At 40.7% G+C, this 22548-nt stretch overlaps 1 protein-coding gene across 3 annotated transcripts in view; it reads left to right on the top strand.

The window, feature by feature from the left end:
• The first annotated feature begins 7390 nt into the window (after positions 1–7390).
• Positions 7391–22548, top strand: part of camsap1b (calmodulin regulated spectrin-associated protein 1b) — a 30476-nt gene continuing 15318 nt past the window's right edge. The window contains exons 1-6 of one of the 3 annotated variants that reach the window (XM_059336888.1): positions 7391–7797; positions 9211–9377; positions 15306–15568; positions 20439–20600; positions 21561–21641; positions 22033–22065. In XM_059336888.1, coding sequence (XP_059192871.1) covers positions 9212–9377; positions 15306–15568; positions 20439–20600; positions 21561–21641; positions 22033–22065 — 705 coding nt within the window. In that variant the 5' untranslated portion in view covers positions 7391–7797; position 9211. The remainder of the gene's footprint in view (positions 7798–9210; positions 9378–15305; positions 15569–20438; positions 20601–21560; positions 21642–22032; positions 22066–22548) is intronic. The other 2 variants (XM_059336889.1, XM_059336890.1) reach the window with 2 other exon arrangements.

Raw genomic sequence — 22548 nt, 5'->3', positions numbered from 1 at the left:
TAAAAACACTAAATCTGAGGGAAATGATCTTGCTAACAGATAATTTCACTTGACAAAATTTCTTGAATTAAGATTGTTCAATCTAGAAATAAGCATGTTGTACACTTAAAATAAGAAATTAACTCTTAAAAGAAGATAAATTATATAACACTTCTAAATCTAAGTTTGTTTTATCTTAAGAACCAAATCATTTGCAGTGTGTAACAGTATAAATAGGACTACAAAAGGTTTGAAGCAAATAAAAAATAACCACTTATTGTGGTTTCTTTTTTTTCAGTGCAAGAACAGCAGACCAACATTAATTGAAGTAAAATAAGTAATTTTGTGCATTTTAAAAATGTCTCTCCATCTTAAAGGACCTTGTGCTGAGATTATACGCTCAGCTTCACCTTTTCTTGATTTGACACTTTTCTCTCTACACTTTGGGACTACAGTACGGTGTCCAATCAGAAGCATAAGACATTGTTTTTACATTTTAATTATATTTTTTATTGAATTTTTTTTTTGTTAAATAAGTTAGAATGAGAATGAAGTTAAATGTGGTGTCTTTACAGCTGATTCTCTTGAGTGAGCTTTGAATCAGCTTGTTACTTTAGGTCTTCTGTGGCCTGGATGCCCGAGTCTTTCTTTTTTTTTAATTTATTTTTTTATTTTTATTTTAATATTTTATTTTTTTCCCCACAAAAAACACTTACATAACAAAACACAACAAAAAAAAAAAAAAAAGGGAAAAAACAAACAGACAGCACAGCACACTGACAAGAAATACAACAAAATAGTCTTTCTTTTAAGTCATTTTTTCCCCTAACTCTTCCATTGCCTATCTAAGAGTGACAGCTCAATAACCTTCCATTTTGCAAAATATTCCTGGTTACACCTGAGTATCAGTGGTCTTATTTGTGATGCAAGATAGTAGTCCTTGAGGCTCAGTAGGCTGATCCCCCCGCAGCTCTTTGGCAGCTGTAAGGTTGTGTATCTTATTCTAGGGGCCTTGCCACTCCAAATGAATCGGGATATTGACTTATCCCATTCGCTAAATTGGTTATCAGGGATTTGAATAGGTAAAGGCTGAAATAAGTATAGTGATCTAGGCAAAATATTAGTTTTGCCTGTTACCAAAATCAAGGGATGGAGAGGTCCATCTATTCAAATCTTTGAGGTAATATGTTTATAGTTGTCAGTGTATAGTTGGGATATGTCTTTAGTTAGTGTCACACCAAAGTATTTAATAGACATAAAGTCCCAGTTAAACTTGTATTCATTTTTAAGGTCCGATGTTGAAATAAAATTAAACACTAAAGGATTCACGCTTCCATTGTCATCAACCTCTAAGTAGGCTTGTAATTCGTTTTTCATTCTCTCCTTAAACCCAGAATTATTTAACATACTTAGATTCAATCTCCATGTTGTTGATTTTGGTCTACTGTCCTGATGTAGTTTTAAGTAAACAGTGGAGTGATCTGATAGATCTCTTGGATTTATCTCACATTCTTTATTCCTGTGCCTTTCCGAATTGTGCATAAATAAGTAATCAATCCTTGAGTGGACGTTATGGTGATTTGAGTAGAATGTATACTGTTTGTCCAGATTGTGGAAGGCAAGGCAAGGCAAGGCAAGTTTATTTATAGAGCACAATTCGGACACAGGGCCATTCAAAGTGCTTTACAGGGGCAAGATTAAAATACATAAAACACATTAGAAGACATTTAAAAGCAAATGAATAAAAATTACGGGTTAAAATGGAAACAGAAAAGTCTTCAGACTTGATTTAAAAGAGCTGAGAGTTGCAGCAGACTTCAAGTTCTCTGGGAGTTTGTTCCAGAGATTTGGTGCATAAAAACTAAACGCTGCTTCTCCTCAAAAACCGGCTGAGAGTTCCGGTGGTTCCAGAGTTCCAGAGAGTGCTTGTGTTTTATCAATGTTAAGGGTGTAGCCTGACATGGCACCATACATCTGCAGCAAGTCCATTAGTCTGGGAACCCCAGACTCTGGGTTTTTAGGCTGATCAAAAGGTCGTCTGAGAAAAGGCATATTTTGTTCTCTGTACCCCTTATTGTGACACTTTCTAGTTCTAAGTCCTGCCTTATTGCTTGAGCAAGCGGCTCGATGAATAGACTGAAGAGCCCTGGGCTGGCCGGACAGCCCTGGCAGCAACCTCTATATAAGTGTATGGTTTTAAACAGACTTCCATTAACTTTAATTCTGGCCAGAGGAGATGTGTACAACGCTTTAATACTTTTGATGAACATCTCGTGAAAACCAAATCTTTCCATAACATTATAAAGAAACTCCCACCCCACTGAATCAAACGCTTTTTGCGCATCCAAGCTGAGTAGGATAGCACTGAGTTTTTCTCTTTTTATGTATTCAATTATGTGGAGAGTCCTCCTTATGCAGTCCTGAATAAACCCACACTGGTCTTCATCTATCAATAAGGGCATCATCTCCTCCATTCTTTTGGTTGAAATAGCTGCGTATATTTTATAATCCTGATTCAAAACACTAATGGGTCTATATTACCCACATTCTTTTAGATCCTTACCCTCTTTTGGGATTAATTGTTGCCTCCCTCCAAGAAGGGTGGATTCCTCCCTCCCTAAATGTTTAGTTGGAGCTCTTATGTAACATAGGTAGTAATTGCTCCCTCATTGATTTACACCAGTCTCCTGGGAATCCGATGGTCCCTGGAGACTTGCAGGACTTCAAGGAGGAGATCGCCTTATCTATTTCTTCAATTGATATTTCTTTCATTAATATGTCGTTGTGCAGTTTACAGAGTATACAGAGACTGATAAAAATGTTCAAATGCTTTTTGTATCCCCTCTAGTTCATGAGTAATCTTTTTGGAAATAGGATCTCTTATTTTATATTGCTGTTTTCTCAGCCTCCAAGCTAGCAGCTAGGTGGCTTTTGAGACTGCCTCATAATATCTCTGTTTAGTGAATCTGATCTTTTTCTCAACTTCTACACTATAGATCTCATCTATGTTACTTGTGGTTCCTAAAGTCCTTAAAACTAGATTGGGAGCCAGAGCCTTCAGTTATCAAGCTCCTCTCTTGTGGAATCATCTCCCAGTCTCAGTACGGGAGGCAGACACCCTCTCTTTATTCAAGAGTAAACTTAAAACTTTCCTCTTTGACAAAGCCTATAGTTAGGGCTGGCCGAGGCCTGCCTTGGACCAGCCCCTAGTTATGCCGCTATAGGCCCAATGTGTCGGGGGACACGATACACCGGGCCCCTCTTTCTCTCTCTCTGATGTCCCAATAAAACATGACACAAGCTTTTATTTTCCCAGAGTACTCGCACTTTTCTCTGCTGTCTCTTTACAGGGTGTGGAGCTGTGGAGCTGTGGTCCTGCTCGGAATCACTCCTGCTGGTCTCACTGCTGTGGATCTGGTCTGATCTGGTCCACTCACCATCACTACTGGCCAATGGTGGCGCTTCAACACCTGCTGCTGTGCCCTCCCAGAACTCCTGCTCCTCTCTATCTCTCTCTCCCTCTCTCTCTCTATAAAAAATATATAAAAACTAAACGCTGCTTCTCCTCAAAAACCAGCTGAGAGTTCCGGTGGTTCCAGAGTTCCAGAGAGTTCCAGATCTACGGCATCATAGAAGGAGCTGAAAGGACCTCAATGACCAGCTTTGTGGAGAATCTAATTAAAACCAATCTGGGGGCGAGCAACGCTATCGACATGGATGATTTGGGCATTGAACGTACTCACAGGGCACTTGGAACCAAACCCGGTCATTGAGGTCCCTTCAGCTCCTTCTATGATCCCGTAGATCTGGAACTCTCTGGAACTCTGGAACCACCGGAACTCTCAGCTGGTTTTTGAGGATTGCAAGAGGTTCCACTGAAGCCAGCTTGTCTAAAACCATCTTATCAAGGCGCTTCCTTTCACTTTTCAGTGATGACTTGAAGAATTTTTCAGAGGTCTGGCTCTTTTCCAAAGCCAGAGTCTCTTCAGAGAGCTCGTCCTCCAGGAGCTGGATCTTTTTAGATGCTCTGGAGAAGCGAGCCTTTTCTTTCTTAACCGCCTCCTCAAGTCTGTTTCGAGCCTCTCTGTCTTCCTGAAGCTGTTTCTTGTCAAGCTGCCGCTCACTTAAAGCTGCCTCAAGTTCACTTTGCAGCCTTTTGTTGTCAGAAGTAAGTTGTTGCTTCTCATGAGTCAGACGGTCCAGTTCTTCTGCTTGCTTCTGCTGCTGGGAGACAGCAGCCTTATAGTCGCTCTGGAGTGAACAGTTTTTTGCCCGTTCCTGTTTGAGGTCTGAGGCCGACTGATTCACTTTCTCCTCAAGTGACGACACAATGTTGTCTTTGGTTTCAATCTCACTGTGAAGATTCTGCAGATTGAAGTGCAGGGATTGAATCTCATTGTCTCTCTCCAGACGTTCCTCCTGCAGCTCGATGAGGCGCTCTTTTCTCTCTGTGATTTCTTTTTTGTGCTGGCAAGACGATGCCTCCAGATCCTCCTTGAGCTTCTCGATCTGCTTCTTGTCCTCCTCGAGCTCAGCTGTCATTTCACTCATTGTGACTTTCATCTTGGCTTTGCTCCGTTGTTGCTCTTTCTGTGACTTCTTGAGTTCAGTCACTTGTCCCCTCATGTACTCCATTTCAACACGAAGGCTGTTTCTTTTAGCTTTCTCCTCCTTCATAACCTTTGCAAGAGCGTCGTTTTCTCTTTGCGCTTGCTTCCGGGCTTTTTTCTCTTGAGCCTTAGCAGCTTTTTCCTTCTTCAAGGCCTCTTCAAGTTCAGCGTTGGCTCTTCTCTCCTCTTTGAGGGCTTTCTGAAGACCAGCTGACTTCTTTGATCTCTCATATTCCTCTTCCGCTTGTTGTCCATCTGCAGTCTTTTTAATTAAGATGTTATCTCTTGAAATAGGTTGATTACCGCTGATCTTATTTCTTACTTCATTGAAGGGAGTGGAGTGGTAACGTTCTCTGCTGCTGTAGCCGGAGCGGTGACTTTTTCTGCTGCTGTAGCCAGAGCGGTAACTTTCTCTGCTGCTGCAGACGGAGGGCTCCTCCTGAACCTTCACTATGGTTTTTCTCCTCAACTTCTTCTGCAATCTCCGGTATCTCCTCTATGATCTCCTCGTCAATTTCCTCCTCAATCTCGTCTTAATTAGAGATGTCTTTAGAGGGACGATTCTTCTGGAGCCTTGAAGAGCCCAGGAACTCCATGGAGGAGGGTCCTGATCTAGCTTTCCTCATTTTCTTGTCTTGAAAAATGACTGTACTTTACTGGTAATGTGGTACTGGTAAAACCTGGCTGTTTATAGTCCAACACTAACTAACAATTGCCCTCTGTGGATTAGTGTTACTGACGTCATTTAGTACACCAAAATTCCACAAACAAAGGCAAAAAGTATTATTTTCCCCTTTCGATTTGCTATACTGTATATTATGCTTATAGTCTTGCCTTTATTTGGCTAGGCACATAAAATCTGAAACTATCTGCGTAATTAGATACCAGATAAGGTGTGTGAGAAAGTGGTTTTGGTTGAATCCCTTAATGTAATAAAGACACCAGCACGCATGTACTTTTTGTTAAGTAAAACTGCACTTTATTTGGCTTTTTAAAATTGTATTTATTAAATGTATTTTTATTTTTAAAGCTTTTTACAGGGAATAATAAAACGTCCCAGCCTTGTCTTAAGCTGCTATTTAAAATTATTAATATGCAGATTTATTTCTTACCATATTTTTATTTTTACAAATATATTTTTATTGAATGTATGTCTTTCACTATAAATAGATTGTTGTAACTCATTGTGCAGTCTTGTGACCTATATGTTTGCCTGCATGTCTATGACAGATAATACTGTATAATAATAAAGTCAAAGTTACAACTATCACAGCCCCGTGGTGTTTTGTGTGCCATTCAGAATATAGTAATTGAATTGTAGTGATAGGTGAAAAAAAAGACAATTTATTAAAATTAATTGTTAAATACATATATCTTAAATGGAAATATCTATTTAAATTGATGTAATGCAAGTGCAGTGGATGTTTTATTTTCCATTTACTAAAAAAGATTGCCAGACCACACTTTGATTTACGTTCTTAATTTTGTAGTTTTATTTCAATTATACACTTTTATCTATGATTCATAGAATACCAACGATAATTTTCTGATTGCATGCAAATTAGTGTTGGCACTGCTTTACAAAACCATGCATCAACTTCTGTTTCCACTAGATGGCGCCATTGGTCAATGTCACAAGAACAACACAGGACTACGAAAATAAAAACGTGGACATATGTTGTAATAAGTTAATGAGGAAATAAAAAATAATAATGATTAAGGAATGAATAACAGGCCATGCCAGTTGTTTTAAATCTCAACAAATATTTCAGCCAGAGTCTAATGGTTACAACTAGTGGAGGTTAATGCAAAACTAATACTGACAGATACTTAAGAGATAAGTGAGCCAGGTCAGTGTTTTAGCTTTAAAAAGTGAATGAAATATAATAAGGAGAGTGATTTACTGTTGGTATATTACTGATAGTCAGTGGTGGGAGAAGTATCCAGATCTCCTACTTAAGTAAAAGTACTAATCCCACACTGTGAAATTACTCCACTACAAGTAAAAGCCCTGCATTCAAAACTTACTGAAGTAAAAGTACAAAAGTATCAGCATCAAAATGTACTTAAAGTATCAAAAGTAAAAGTACACGTTATGCAGAATGGACCCACCCAGAGTGTTTTATATATATCAAGTATGTTATTGGATTAATATTATGATGTATTTATGTAATTTTTGTGCGGGCAGTACATTTTACATTTTATTTTATTTATTTTTATCCCATTTTTAATTTATTTTATCTTATTGCATCTTACTGATCTATTGTTTACTACATCTCTTTGTATTGTGTTATGTATTTATTGTTTGTGCAGCATTTTGGAAACCTTGTGTTTGCTAAAATTGTGCTATATAAATAAATAAAGGGGTTAAGCAGCACAAGTAATCAAATGTAATTTGATCAAGTTAGGGATCGTTTTAACTATTTAATATACTGTTACAAGGTTTAATTAAAAAACAACAAGTCAAATCACTTTAAATGTATTTTTTTTATGTTAAATCTCGACCTGTAAAGTAACTAAAGCTGTCAGCTAAATGTAGTGGAGTAAAAAGTACAATATTTGCCTCTAAAATGTAGTGGAGTAGAAGTATAAAGTTACATAAAATGGAAATACTCAAGTAAAGTACAAGTAAGTCAAAATTGTACTTAAGTAGAGTACTTGAGTAAATGTACTTTGTTACTTTCCGCCACTGCTGATGGTTATTACCAGTATTACTAGTAACAGCCTGGAAGGTAATCACGCATGCGCAGTCGCTGCCTTCACGCGGGCTGGGATGATAATTACATTTCTATGAGCAGCGCGCGAGCACACCACCGGTTCTCTCCAAACGTGTTTACCCGTTAACGAACATGAGGCGTTTAGTTCAGAGATAGGTTTTGAAACGGAGCAGCCTCCGTGCGTCGTGTTTCTTCCCCGGAGAGCCCTCCCTTTTTTTCTCCCCCTGCCTGGCGTTTGTTCCAGCGGAGAGCCTGCCGTGGAGCGGTTGTCACACATAACAGGGCCGCGGATCGGGTCTTGTTGCTGGGAGGAGACCATCCAGACTCGCCTCCCCTCTGCTAGCATTATTAGCTGGCTATGATGCGCTGCTGCTGCTGCTGCTGGGGTATTTTCTACGCAGCAGGCCACTGTAAAGCGAGGCAGGTCCTTGGATAATTGTTTACCCCGACCGAACTGAAGGGTGACTTGGAGATACACCACACCTTTCAAGGTAATGCCAGCTAACGCAGCTAGCGTCATGCATGGGGCCGATGAATGCAGTACAGTAGCAAGCTAACGGTTAGCGGGGTAGTTAGCTGCTTTACATTTGCATACATGACCGCTTAGCTAGCCAAATGCTATTTAAATGAGTACAGTTTCACCTTCTTTCCTTGTAAATGAGGTTACCAAAACACCACTATACTAGTGTTATAAGTACAGCTAATCTAGTTAATTAGCAATCACTTAGCTTATTCATCAAACCAGCATTGGGCCGTTAATGGTAACAGAATGGGGAGGTAACGTGAAGTCAACGCTACAGGTAATGTATTCACTTTACTGAGATTAACTTCAGTTTTCTGGCGGAATAAAAGATCTTAGTATGTTTAAGCAGGTGTGTGCACTTGTTTTTTCCCCCTTGAAATGGCCATCCTACCACAAGTAATGCAATTAGAAATGCAGCACAGGATATGCTGTTACTGTTTTGGTCATTGTACATTGCAGTTACAATCATCTCCAGTGTTTAAGTCATGCAAAAAAAGTGCAAAAGCACGATGGAAATGTCCAGGCAATACATCAGCCTAAAGGGGCAATTGAAAGCGAAAGTGCTCTGAGTTTCATGAAGGCGCTGATTGGAAACATAAGTCTGCTACACTTACTGCAGATGCTCTATAATAGCAATGTTTTTTAATGCAAAGCACTGACCTTTCGAAGTTATATGTATGACCCAAATGAATCAAAAAGAGACAGGGAACAGAAAGATATAAAGGAATTCACTGAGACAGCAAAACAACCTCTAGTTTTGAGGGTTTTTTGTTGTTGTTGCAGGGTTTGAGGTTGTCTGTCTTTCAGTGGGAGGATGTGAGTGAAGTTCCTTAGATTCTTTATGGTCAAAATATGCTTCTTTTTTCCCAAGTGATGTTGGTTCAAGCTACTAATGTGTTATTAAAGTTATTTGGAGTGGGAGTAGTGTGCTTGCCACAATGACCAGAGGGTTTGATTCATGTTCAGCACTGCTTTTAGTCACAGTAGGTTCATTTAAGTACCAAGTACTGCTAAGACACTGTCTCCTCTCTGTTATCAAGCATTCGAGATAATGAATGTGATCACGCCGGGGACGGTACTACTTTGGTGCTTTTCTCAACCACCAGATGTAAGCTTAATTGACTTCTAAAGGGAGGATTAACAGACGCACCCAAAACAGTACTTTCCGTTATAATCAACAAACAACGGATGAGGATTTTTCTTTTACTATTATTTGAAGAGTCACTCTAATAGAGCATCTAGCCACTCACACAAGCTATGTCAGTGACATTGCAATTTAGCATATTGTGGATGGATTATGCCCTGTTAATTGACTGTGACCCTTACTTAGCAGTATGTTCAGTATAACTGTGACTGTAATCTATGTATTTTTACTTTTAAGGATGGATGTTGATTTGTGTGCTGGCGGGGACAGTACCAGGAGAAAAGTGGATTTGGCCGGGGCTGCAGAAGGCACAATGGAAGTTGTACCATTGGAGATGTACGACTCCGCCAGAGCAAAAATAGCTGCCAACCTGCGGTGGCTGTTTGCCAAAGCCTATGGCATTGGTAAGTTATTTAATTTACATACTTACACAAATGTTAAGTACATTTTAAAAATATATTTATGGTTTGTTTTATGACTTACTTACTAAATATGTATATATCTGCCATTGCAGATTTAACAGGAAGCACATTTATGATCACAGAGAGATTAATAGACCCTAGAATAGCACTATCCGCTCCATATTTTCCTCATATCCTCATAGTTATTTCTGATGTTATTGTTGCAACAATGTGTTTATCCACACACTGCCATCAGCAGATTGTGTAGAGTTTCAGTGGTGAAACATTGACAGGAAAAGGGAAAGAGAAAGAAATATTTATGCATGTGTGCACTTGAGCCAACACTAATTCCCCCATGACACTTGGCAAGTGAGGCCTCCCTCACTGACTCACCAGATCCTTTCATTCTTGTCGGTTGGCCAGTGAGATTGAACCCAAATCAGGCTGAGTGACAGGCACTAAGGATTAAGCTATATTTGTTAGACTCAACTCAGAGCATGGAAAATACTGATCTGCACTGCCAGTCATTCACACCCCCTGTTAAGATGGTATCAGCATTAGTAACTGGGCCTTTACGCCAGATTTTCCTGTCTTGTCAGTGCTTGCAACTGACAGGATTTGAATACATTTCAGGATTGAGATGAGTTGTGAAGATTTTACCAGAACCCTTAAGGAAGCATTTACAACCCTGATTCCAATATATTTGGGTATGTCTAAAATGCAAATAAAACAGAGTGATAATTTGCTAATCTTTTGTGAATATGTTCAATTGAAAGCTGGGCAAAGACAGTATCTGATTTGATTGTATAAATATCCACTCAGGGTTTGTACATGTGGCTGCAGAACAAGCAACCTTAGAAAATGCAGCACTATCATTGCTTATCTTCTGTTGTGTAGTTGATATTGTAAGTCCACTTTCTGTTGGTGGGTGCAGCTTGTCTCAAGTGCATAGTAAAGACAGCTATTTACCAGTTTTATATTTTATTTTTTTATGTAAAGATGTATTTACTTTAGGTGTGAAATGTGGGTTCAAGTATCAGAATGTCCACTCGGTTGCCAGTTCATCAGAATATGTAAAAATGTCAAGTTTGTCGAAAAACAATTGAGTATGTAAATAAGATTTAGTGCAAACACAACTAGTGCAGCCAGCTCCATCTCATTGGCACATAGTGGTTGCTTCTGACACAAATACTAAACATAGATAGTTGTTGGAACTGTTGGAAGTGATTGTGCTTAAAACCTTTATACCTTTTATCAGCAGTTGGCAATTAAGGGCAGTTAACAGTGCAATGCAGATTACTTTTTTCCCTCTTGCATGCAAGTTTCCTTGTTCTACCAGCCATCATTAGGAGCTCTCGTTGGAGAAATATATGGAATCCTTATTTAAATAGTGAGTGTGGCTGGGGATTTTCGAGTTAAAACACTCACTGGTCCTGTTGACAAAATGAGACTCCTACTCTTCATATCTCTGGGCAGTGAAGTCTTGGCATGTTTTCAGATTGGATACACTATGAATTATTATAGGCGTGCAGTCCAGTTTTTCTTTGTGCATACCTACTGTATACATTAACCATGTAAAAAAAAAAAAAAACATGTCATGTGTGAGAATGTTGGCCTAATTTTTCCCTGAGAGCATTCACTCACATAATAAATATTTAACCTCGAAACTCAGACATGTCAGCGGAGAACATCCTGACTGTTTGGCAGGTGTTTAATCATCCGAAAAGGTTGCAGGATTAACATCACAGTATACCACCATTGTTTTACTGCAGGGCTGCTATTTACCTATTGGTGAGCTACACGGTGTCTCCTTATCTTAGCAGTCGAGCTTTGTCAGTGTAAGTGTCAGCTATCTGATGCACAAGGCCCATCATTCACTGCTTTGCATGTCTCTTGCATCAGTGTAGTCTCTGGTCAAATCATCCATCATTATTTCAGAAGCTCATACAAGCTTTCCTTTGTATTCTGCGGTCTCTTGCATATCTGTGGTCATTACAGAGATTTCCTAATGCAGCTGAAGCATTCATGTTAAACAAATAGCAGTAAAATTGGAGGTTTAATGGTAATCCAGGTTATGGATAGAAAGCTATTGTCTCTTAAGCCATTTTTTTGCCCAGTGTTTTGCTCCAAACCCTATTTGCCTCAAGGTTTATTAGCTCATATATAGATTTCATAGCAAGGCTCTTAGGCATTTTCTTGCTCAGTTCACTGTCTGTCATCATAGGCTCTGGCTAACGATGCAGGCTTAAAGGTGGAGCATAATGATGTCTGTACAAACAAAAACAATCCATCACAAATGAAGTTGGGCGGAGATGCTGTTCAGTTACAATATAAAGCATACATTGCCCCGACAGCACTGGCAGCCCAGTGGGAGGCAACTCTCAGGTGCAGCGCCAATTATCTTCCTCCCCTGGGAACTGAGTATACCAGCCCCCTTTTATTTTCACCCTATGGCTCATATCGTGTCTGCTACGTTGCTAACGCTGCACAGTTGTTTGCCTGGCTTGTGCAACGACTGACAGACACGAACAGTGCCACGTAAAGTGAGGTAATTTCATTTTAAAATGCGTCCATCTTGTGATGTTAGGGGGCCTGTCAGGAGTTTAGGTGCATCTGGTGTGCACCCATCAGCATGGGTTCCCTGTTAAGTCTGATTATGCGTGTGTATGTTTGTATACATGGCCCTCCTGTCCTACTGCCCTCTGCATGTGCTCCAGCTGCTCCCAGCCTGAGTGACAGACAGCCAGACACAACACCAGCGAGAGTGAGCACCTGTTATAGTTGCGGGCACATTGCTGGTCCTTACCCGACCCTCCCCTGCTCAAGCTGATCGTGTTGTGGTGCTGATCATGGATGGCTGGCTCTGCTGTAGCACATCCTGAGTCTTGCTGCCAGACCCCATCCTCATGCTCCACCCCATCCCCGTTAGTACATTTTACAGCCTGGCTCTTGGTGGCAGGAGGGCGGGGGGCAGCTGCCACACGACATCAGTGTCTGTGGAATGAAGTCAAACGTGAAGTCTCGCCCCAGCCAGACCCCTTTGTTTTCACACACAATCATTCCAACTGTTCTAATGTGTTTATATACTCAGACACAGCTCTCCAGGAATGACCCCCACTGCTGGGCGTCGTGCATAATAGATTCATGGTATTGTACAGTAACATCCTTATTTGCGCCTTGTGTACAGTGGCAGACAGCATATACGTGAGACCTGTGCTGTTCCACTACATGTGGTATTCAGTGTTTAGGATTCTGCACATTAGCAGCGACTTACATAATCAATATTTTTGTTTATACCATATATGCAATCTCATTCCTTCAAGACAACATATCTACATAGTTGTATTGATGGGGAGATTTGAATAAGGGAACCCCAAAGCACTTAATTAGTTCCTAAAGTAAATTAAGGTTTTGGACATCCCTTCCTCCAAAGTTGCATCAGCAAATGACAACACTGATACATCACATGATGATCTGTGCACAGGCAGAAACAAAAACCACGTCTGAAGAGAGAAGAGAAATGCTTTGTTTTTAAGATTCCTGCGAATGGTTAGATGTGTTAAAGACAAGGAAACCACCCTTTGATGTTCAGTATGTGATCTTATCCAGCCCTAGTTCTGAGCAAAATTTCTCTTCACTTAATAAATTGTCATATTCTGTATTATTTATATCATGGACAAACACCTTTTTAACAAGCAACAGCTGCAGCAACAAACAGCAAACACCACATATTTATGCAACTAATTAAAAAAATTACCACAAAATATATTGGAAAATCACTGACACCAGACCCTGCAAAGATCTACAGTGTGAGACATACCAGTGCATCACATTCCACAATAAGCTGTTGTGTGCACCTGTACATTCCAGAGGCTCGATTTCTTTTATTAAAAATTTGTTCCCCAAGAACTGTGACTGGAAAGCAGAATCTCAATTGACTGATCCTGAGTCCCTAAGCCCCTTTTCGCTCTCTGCACCATTAACAGTTGAGCACCGGCAGAACCTCTGTCAAATTTCTCCATTCCTGTTATGTTTTCTAGGCTCTTCAGTGTAGAAAGGAAAACCTTATTCAGGGTCCGTATGGGTGCATGAAATCCTTTAAAATGCTCGAATTTAAATGTTGCATTTTCAAGGTTTAAAAAGTGCTTGGATTTTGGATAAAGTGCTTGTGAATGCTTGAAGTTGTTACTGTATTTCTCTTGCAGTCTGACTATATCTATCTATAGATAATCACATGTTCAATGTAAAAAATAATGAGTAGCCTATCTGAAATGAAGACCGTTCCTCCTAAAAGTGTAATACCATCGCTGTTGGTATGGTTAAGTGAAATCTCCCCCTTTTTAGTATGCAAGTACTCATCTAAAACATGCAATTTACAACAGGTGTAAGATACTAGAAAAGCTTGAAAACTGACCTTGAAACTCCCTGAAAAATGCTTTTAATTTGACCACTGCTAAAGTGTACGAACCCTGCTTATTTTGAAGATGTGGCTGGGGGTCACTTGATATTCTGATCACGTCACAGTCTTTCAATATAGTCACCTTTTATGTTTGCTTATGTGGGTAAAATGCTTGATAGCATATATATAGCTGCTTCAAGAGGAGTTAATATCGGAGACTAACATTGCCAACATCAGCCTGTTTTGCCTTTTTCTTATTTCTGTGATAATGTTAATGATATTTGGAAAAGGGCAGATAAGTTGGTAGCTGATGTTTCTAAGATGAAATTAATTCTTGTTAGCCAGAAAGGATCAAGGCTAAAGTTCCTTTGTATATTACCTCTGAAAGGCTATATGACACCAGATGTGATTTTGTTGTTATTTATTTGGATGTGTAGCGTCCCAATGAGAAAAGTGCTGGACTGACTGACTCCCTGCTGTCAGCTTCTTGAAGCTATATTGCCTGACGCTCAAAATAACAATTGTATAGAACTGGGCAGCCGACACTGACGTTGTGATCTATCTTTACTAGTTCACATGTCTTACTTATTATTCTGTGTAACCTAGTTTATTGCCTCTTTTACTTGTGCCCTGCAACGTTAGTGCTTCGTGTATTAACATCTACAAAACCAGCTGGAAGGAGCTGCCTGCCTGCCTTCCTGTTTTCGTGAGCAGGAGATTGCTGACGAGTGGCTCCCTTTATCCCCGCAGTCAGAGCAGACACTAAGAACACATCACATACACACATACGGCTTACGCTGTGTTACTGGAGCTCAGGCACAGTTCAAAACAGATTTAACAGAACTGGGTTCTTTCTATAACCACACTGTTTTGTGTAGCGCAGGATCTTGGACAGGTTTTGTGCATTTATTTAGACCTATTTTAAGCCTCTGTATGGTTTACATTGCAGTATAAGTTTGGTTTGTGCATGTCTGTAGTCAAGTGCTTCATCCTATACCCTTATATGGTGTTGTTTCTGGTTTTGAGAATGACTTCATATCCAAAGGAACAGAATCCTTGCATAGGTCATTGTTTTCTTTTTGTTTTTTTCCATCAAGTATTGTCAAGTTTGTGCTGGCAAGGCCCTCTGTGTCACCTGAGACGCCTGATCTCACTGAGGACTCAGCTTAGCAAGAATTTGTTTCCCAATGTGCTCCTGAGGCAATAATCTGTGACTTACAATTACAAATTGCCATGTTTGCTCCAAGTAAACTGAAGCAGGAATAGAACAAATATTCCATTGAAAGTTGTCGCATTCCTATAGCCTGTTGACACAGCCTGTCTGATGGGTGTAGGCTGAGGCAGATGGGGATGTTGCTATTAAAGGTGCTTGTCAAGCATAATTGTATTCCTGCTTTATCATACAGTATGTTACTATATTGTTTTCTTGGTAGCTGTCTGACATATGTCTGTCTTAAGTTTGTTTCACAGTCTGACAGCTGAACTACATAGCCAATGCCATATGGTTTACCTAACCACTCTCTCCATTGCAGACCATATTCCAGAGGACTTAAGGGACCCCTTCTACACGGACCAGTACGAGCAGGAACACATCAAGCCCCCTGTCATCCGCCTGCTGCTGACCTGCGAACTCTACTGCCGTGTCTGCGCCCTCATCCTCAAGACGGAGCAGGCGGCGTCTCTTCAGTCCCACCTGTCCGTCATCCAGGCTCTGTCCAGAAAGGGCATATATGTTGTGGAAAGTGACGATACACCGGTCACAGATGAGGACCTGGCCTGTGTGCCCATCAAAATGGTGAGTACCGTATTTTCCGCACTATAAGGCGCACCAGAGTATAAGCCGCAGCAGCTAAATTGAATGATGTGTACATATATAAGCCGCACTGGACTATAAGCCGCAGGTGTTTTAATGTTTAATTACCATATGTAAGGGTTTGTGCACAGAGGGGATTGTCAGGAAAGATATGGCTGCTTGAGGAAGCTTCTTTTACAGCCAGATTGACTGTCTTTAACTTAAAAGCTGCATCATATGCATTTCAACGTTTGTTTTCCATAATGAGGGTTTGTGCATGAAAACTTCCTTTGGACAAACTATCTCGCTCTCTTAATGTCGGTCTTGCTCTCGTTCTGTCTCTCGTTCTGTCTCTCATACCACTCTCGGTTTCAGTTTTACTTTTGCGCGCTACCTGTTTCACTCTTTTCCGGCGCCCTGCCAGATTGGCTCGGGGTCCTTCGTCTGCCGCTGATTACGTCACACAAAACGCTACGGCACGACGACTACGACAAACTAAGTAGCTTTCGACACAAATACACACAGACAAGTGAAAAATAGCTTAAAAGTATATGAAGGACCCCGAGCCGATCTGGCAGCCGAGCCGATCTGGTACGTACACCTGCCTCCAGCTTTTCCTGCTGGAGCCCGCCGCTCCTCGCGGACCAGTCATAGAGCCCATAGAGTTAAAGTTGGTGGACTGTAACCTGTAAAACCCATAGATTTAGGAGGTAACCTAGTGGCCGTTAGCTGTAAAAATCCATAGATTAGCCGCACCGTTATATAAGCCGCAGAATCGAAAAATGGGCGAAAATTACGGTATATGGACATGAGGTGGAAAAAAGGATGGGTGGAAAGAGGGTTTTTCAATCTCAGTGCACACTAGTTTACCATTTATAATTTAAGCTGCTGTTCTTTGTCAAATTAACAATTATTAATACTGATATAGATATACTCCAAGTAGGGCGTGATGTTGATGCAGCTTTTGCAAAACTTGTAGCACAGATAGCCTGTCAGAGAAGAAGGAAATCAAGCCAGAAGCTTAACCAACTTTGCACATTACCTGTAACATCCACAGCGCTTCCTGCTCCTGATGTATTATCTTACCACAGTGAAATCAGTGGAGGAGGCTACTGCTTTTATTCTTATCCCACAGGGCAATCAATCTCAGCCACAGGTCTTTGAGACCCTGGAAAGCTTCTATCTAATATGTAGGCATGACATTTCAGTTTTTTGCAGTTTTTTTCATACCATACACTGCGTATAAGTGAGTTTTAGACATGTTTTGCTGCCTTACTTAGTGCAGCAGGCATGATATGCCTGCATGCTTATCGTTTTTTATTCAAATCAAGATGTGGAATTTGACTGTTACTCATGCTAGTAGTGTAAGAACTATCCTGCGAGATAGGGCTGTGATTCGGGCCTGTGGGTGTTTGTTATTGTGCTATGGCAATGCTGTTTCCAGTCCGTCTTGGGATGTTTTGGTGCAGACTTAGTTGTTGCTCGTAAAACATTTAACATAGTTTTCCACATCTGTTTTTTCTCCTGTTTTTAGCCAAACATCAGAATTGGTTCTCTGTTTTTGCATGGGCACTTTTTTTTATTATATTCTCTCTAATAGCTAACAGTTGCAGAGAACACTTCTAGATGAAAAGGCCAGTTTTTACATTACTAACAGGAGGCAGAGGTGGACTGATACTTGCATTCCATTTTGGGCTGAAACTCGCTCTTATTCTTGATTAATCTGCCATTATTTTTTTAACAAAGAATAAGAAAACTGTGCATATTAACTTTTAAAAAACTCCAACCAGAAAAACGGTTTCATCTGTTTCATTAGAATCAATTTAGGCCTAAAATTGGCCTACCTACCTTCTTTATAATCATGTAATGTGAAACACATCAAATAGAGTTTAGACACTGTTTAAAAATCCATGTGAGCTTTCTATCTGCTCTAGTTTTCACACAGGGATCTAAGATATCAACTTCTATCTAGTTCATGAAAAAAAATAAAGTAATAATCCTAATAAAAAATGAAGCCTGTGCCCTCTCAGAACAGGCAGTTTAATCATTGTTAAGAGGGTTACTCTTGCGCTAATACTTCTGAGAATGGATTTTATTGTTGGTAATATATTTCTCACCTACATTTTCATCAATCTGTTAAGAGCATTTGCCGAATGCTGGCAGTTGAAAAAATCTTCCCCTGTTGTTATTGAATGCCCAGTTTAAATGCCTTTTTATCCGGCCTTGCTTGCCTGCTGGCTGGGTGGCTGGCTTTGCTCTATCCCGTCTGTGGTCATAATCAAAAGGATGTAGAATATTTTCACAGATCAGCTCTTAAACAGGTTTAACGTCCTTGATGTGTAACCCACATCCTGTAGGTTATTCCCTGAGTCAACAGCTCCATGTCACAGTGTTGGTGAGTGAAGCACAGAGCAGCCCCTCCTTCTCCTCTGTGGCAATGAGATCCAGTGTCTCACAATTTCACCGAGAGCACTTCACACAGGATATAATGAACGCCAACCAGCTCACTTGCTCTCAGCCATCTTCCTACCCCTTTGTTACCATGGAAACCAGCAATGGTGTGTTGTGCACGCCTCTTCTCTGCAGGCTGCGGCTGGTCCCGGCATGTGTGTCTGCTTTTCCTGCAAACGGCCTGACAAAATAATCCACGCAGGCCTGTGTGTAAGCAGCCAGACACAAAGCCTGGTGAGGGGATGGAAAATCCTGAGCAGGACACCGCTTATCTCTGATAGACTGTTGGAAGCCCCCTCCCGGTTTGCTGACTTGACAAGATGTTTCCATAGCAACTCGCATTTTTCTAGTCGTGTGTGTGTGTGTGTGTGTGTGTGTGTGTCACTGTGTTTGTGTGAATGAAACGGATTCTGTACCTGCAGACAGTACCTCTGCACCTTGTCTGACTCTTGTTGGGGCAACAGCTGGGGCTTGTAAAACCTTGAGATGCTAGCCATCCTCCTGAGTCCACTTAAACCTTTGTGTGTTTGTGTGCATGTGCGTGCACGCTGTCTGTCTGTCATTCATAGAGACAGCTCAGGGCAACAGCAGCCCTCTCCATGGGGCTGCACGCTGTGCTGATGAAGGGCAGAGTGAGTGTGTGAGGAGAACAAAAGATTTAACAGCACATCATGCTGTTATATTTGACTTTAGTTTATTCATTGAGCACTACTTATTGACACTTGGGTGGCTCAGTATTGCACCTTCTTTTTTTAAGTTGAATCATTTTTCATGATCATGCTGCACTCACTTTATATTAAGACTCTTCTCTTCTTATTGTTCTGGATATTAAACTAAAAATGTTTTAAACCTATTTTACCCATACCTGAGTCTGAAGACTATAACCTGACAAATGGTGGATTCTTTTAAACCCATTGAAGTAGAATCAGAGTTTTGCTAAACCTTAATAGTCCTTAATGGTGGTACAGGCATGCACAGACATCTGCTGGTCTAAAAGGAACAACAGTTTTTCCAGAAATTCCTTAAGCATTAATGATTAAATCCTCTTTGGGAACAGAAAACAGCTCAGCAAATCACTAGCTACTGTGTGAGTGAATCCAATGAGCCAACAGAATGTTTGTGGCCTTTCACTTCCTTTACCCACAGTCTTCATCCTTTCTTTGTGTAATACCTTCTCCTTCTCTTGTATCCATGCAGTCTAGGTTTGTCTGAAAGTATATTTTCACTGTTGTAGTCAGTGTTCAGGTGGGTCATGCTGTGGTGAAAGCTCTGAATAGCTCTCATTCGTTATGTTAACGACCCTAATCTCTGTGCACTTCCATCACCAATTGGATTAGGCCTCCAGCACATTACACAAAGCACTGACTGAGTGAAAAATGGCATCTATGTGTTTGTTTTGAATAGATGCATTATTGTGGTGTTGTGTGGTGTATGACTAGTGGGACTTTCATAGAATGAGACTCAGAAAAAGAGGCTGACTGCAAAAACTGGATTTTGCCAGCTGGGGACGGAGCTTTATAAGTATTTAGCCTTTGTTAATTCCCACCCTGGCAATCAGGAAGCAATTTTATTTACTGGTAGGGACCAGGTGTTAGGCCACTTGGAGTAGGGGTACCCCTGCTGGGCCTCTTGATTACATTAGGATATAGGGAGGGTTTAAGGGCTGACACCCATTCTGCTTAATAAGAGGTGTCATCTTTGATTAAACCGTGGCAGATTATTTAAAGCTACACAATTGTGTTGGAACCTGTCAGGATTGTCCCATTAGATTCCTGAATTAAACCACATCCTTGTCCATTAATCGCTTCCATTTATCCAAACCTGACGTGTGCTATATCCCAGAATCCACTGTTCTGACTGTTTTTATTACGGATTTAAACCTTCATATGATGGCTTATTACCAGCAGAAGTAATGACTGGGATGTGCTTGAAACAATCTTGTTCGTCCAAGGCATGTCTGAAGGATCCTCATAATGAACCCCTCCGATTTTACACATCAAAGTCTGTTTACAGGTTTTGGAGAATACTGCTGTATATTTGAAAAAATGTTGTCTGAAGCCTCTTGTTCCAGAGGGAGCTGTGCAAAATCTGATAAATGTGTGATGTCAAGTCATGTCTCCAGTTGGTGGTTATTTCTCACTTTTTATTCGGAAGGGAAACTGTAAAATGTACTAATACTAAATACACTTGCACTACTTTAGCATAGTCCCCATTGTCTAGTATTACAAAGCACACAATTGCATTGAATCATATTCCACACTTTTAAGCACCATAGTGTTTTATGTTGTTTGAGTAAATCTGCATTAGATCGCAATTTTAGCTTTGCCTCCAGCCTTGATCTTAATTACATCGGAAACTGAGGGGAAAACAAATCCGATGAAATTGAATTGTCCTCTGTTTCTATTTTTTCTCCCCCACCCAGAGTGCTCACATGCCCATGATCGATGCCCTGATGATGGCCTACACAGTAGAGATGATCAGCATCGAGAAAGTGGTGGCTTCTGTCAAACGCTTCTCTACCTTCAGTGCCTCCAAGGAGCTGCCCTTTGACCTGGAGGACGCTATGGTCTTCTGGATCAACAAGGTTGGGACCAACACAGACCCAGACACACAGAGTCTTTTTATTCCCTAAATCTCTATCTGATTATGACACTATGCTCTGCACAATTTGGTATGAATAATCCGTTTCACGCTGACATTATCAGCGACAGTGGCCCACTTGTTTTCTTGAGGCCTGTGTGTCACTGCTGCTCTGAGACGGGCCACCAGATAGGAGTGTGGATGTGGTGGACAGACAGGGGGGCAGGCTCATGTTGCACTCATCTTTCAATGAGTTGAAGGCCTGAGGCAGCAAAAGTTGTGTCATAGGGTTTCCATTAATCATCGTGATGTCCAACACTTCACTGTTACACATCACAATAGCAAAAACCAGAAGATGTTACCTTTTTTTAAAACGAAACCTCATGCATGCACTGTGGCTTTACAGCTCTTCTGTTATACTTTTTGACTAAAAATGTGGTCTAATCCCAACCCTTTCCTATCCCCAAACCTACCAGGGCAGGTGGGTTTTAAGAGGTCAGTGGTCAAACTGATATACACAGTCATGGAAAAAATTATAAGACTATTGTTTTCTTCAATTTCTTGTTCATTCTAATGCCTAGTACAACTAAAGGTACATTTGTTTGGACAAATTTAATGATAACAACAAAAATAGCTCATAAACTCTTATGAGCTATTTTTGTTATCATTATATTTGTTGTACCAGGCATTAAAATTATCAAGATATTGAAGTAAAGAAGGGTGGTCTAATCATTTTTTCCATGACTGTATGTAAAATTCAGGCAGATTTACAGTGTGTGAAAAAGCTGTGCTCTTTCTGTCACTTAACTCCGACACAAATACATGCACCAAAGAAGAAAGTAAACAGTTAAAACAAGAAATCCAGTCTGCCGAGGGTAAGGGAGAACTACCGTTACTAACCTCTCGCATGTACACAGATTTAGCATTGTAAAACATACTAAATATATCATTATTTCTCCTGTAGGTGAACATGAAGATGAGGGAGATTGCAGAAAGGGCGCACAAAGTCAAGCACCACCCCCTTGAGTCCCCCAGCCACCAAAAGGTAAAAGCCACTCGGTGTCTTCCAGCTGCTTCTTTTACAGGAGAGAAATCTCTTCAGGAGAAAAACCTAAAATACCAGAGCTAAAGTGGCCAATAAATTTCTGCAAATAGCTCCATATTTCTGCCTTTTGGGAATTCCTTTCATTGAAAACATTTTCCTCTTTGAGTCTATATCCAGGTGTCATCTAGATGAACAAAAACTCCATAATTTCGCTGAGGAATATTTCTCCCTAATGGCATTTGAGCTGTTCTGACCCTACTCTCCTTTTCTCTGTTTAAACCGGAAGCAGATCCGATCCTATTGTCTGTGACCTCTGACCTGTTAATCTCTCTGCTCCTGTTCCTCATCTGTCCCTCCTCCCTCCTCTCTCTTATCCCTGCAAACTGGATAGTCTCCCTCCAAATGGTATTGGAAGCTAGTCCCTGTAAGTTGGATGCCAGCCCCCCCCCCCATAACCCCATTTTCTTCCCCCTCTCCCTCTTGCACGCATAGTTCTGTGTTGATGTGCGCGCACACTCCACCATGGCTCATTCAAGCTCATTCTGTGCTGCTTGTAGCCGGTGTGTCAGCAAGGGGGAGAAAGCTGACAGCTATTTATTTTTTATTTTTTGGTTTCTTTTTCCCCCCCTTGTGGCTAATATGTCACACGGGTGTAAGGTTGTTCTGACCTTTCGTGAAGTGTTCAAAACATATTCTTTTAGCTATGCAATGTGTGCTATTTCATTTCAAGCTCAAATAGGCCATGTGGATTCGCTGTGCGTGTGTGTGGTATTTGCTTGCCCAGTGAGAATGAGAGGAAATCCATGCCTCTCCTTTGCTTTGCAGTCCCATCCCTGGCCACCTCCTCTCACTGATCTGCTTTGTCATTCCCCCTCCGGTCTCTCTCTTCTGCTCTCACACACTGTTT

This window comes from Centropristis striata, chromosome 7 (genome assembly GCF_030273125.1).
Source record: "Centropristis striata isolate RG_2023a ecotype Rhode Island chromosome 7, C.striata_1.0, whole genome shotgun sequence".
Taxonomy (NCBI): Eukaryota; Metazoa; Chordata; class Actinopteri; order Perciformes; family Serranidae; genus Centropristis; species Centropristis striata.
The sequence above is the reverse complement of the archived record's forward strand: the minus strand, read 5'-3'. Positions and strand labels throughout refer to the sequence as shown.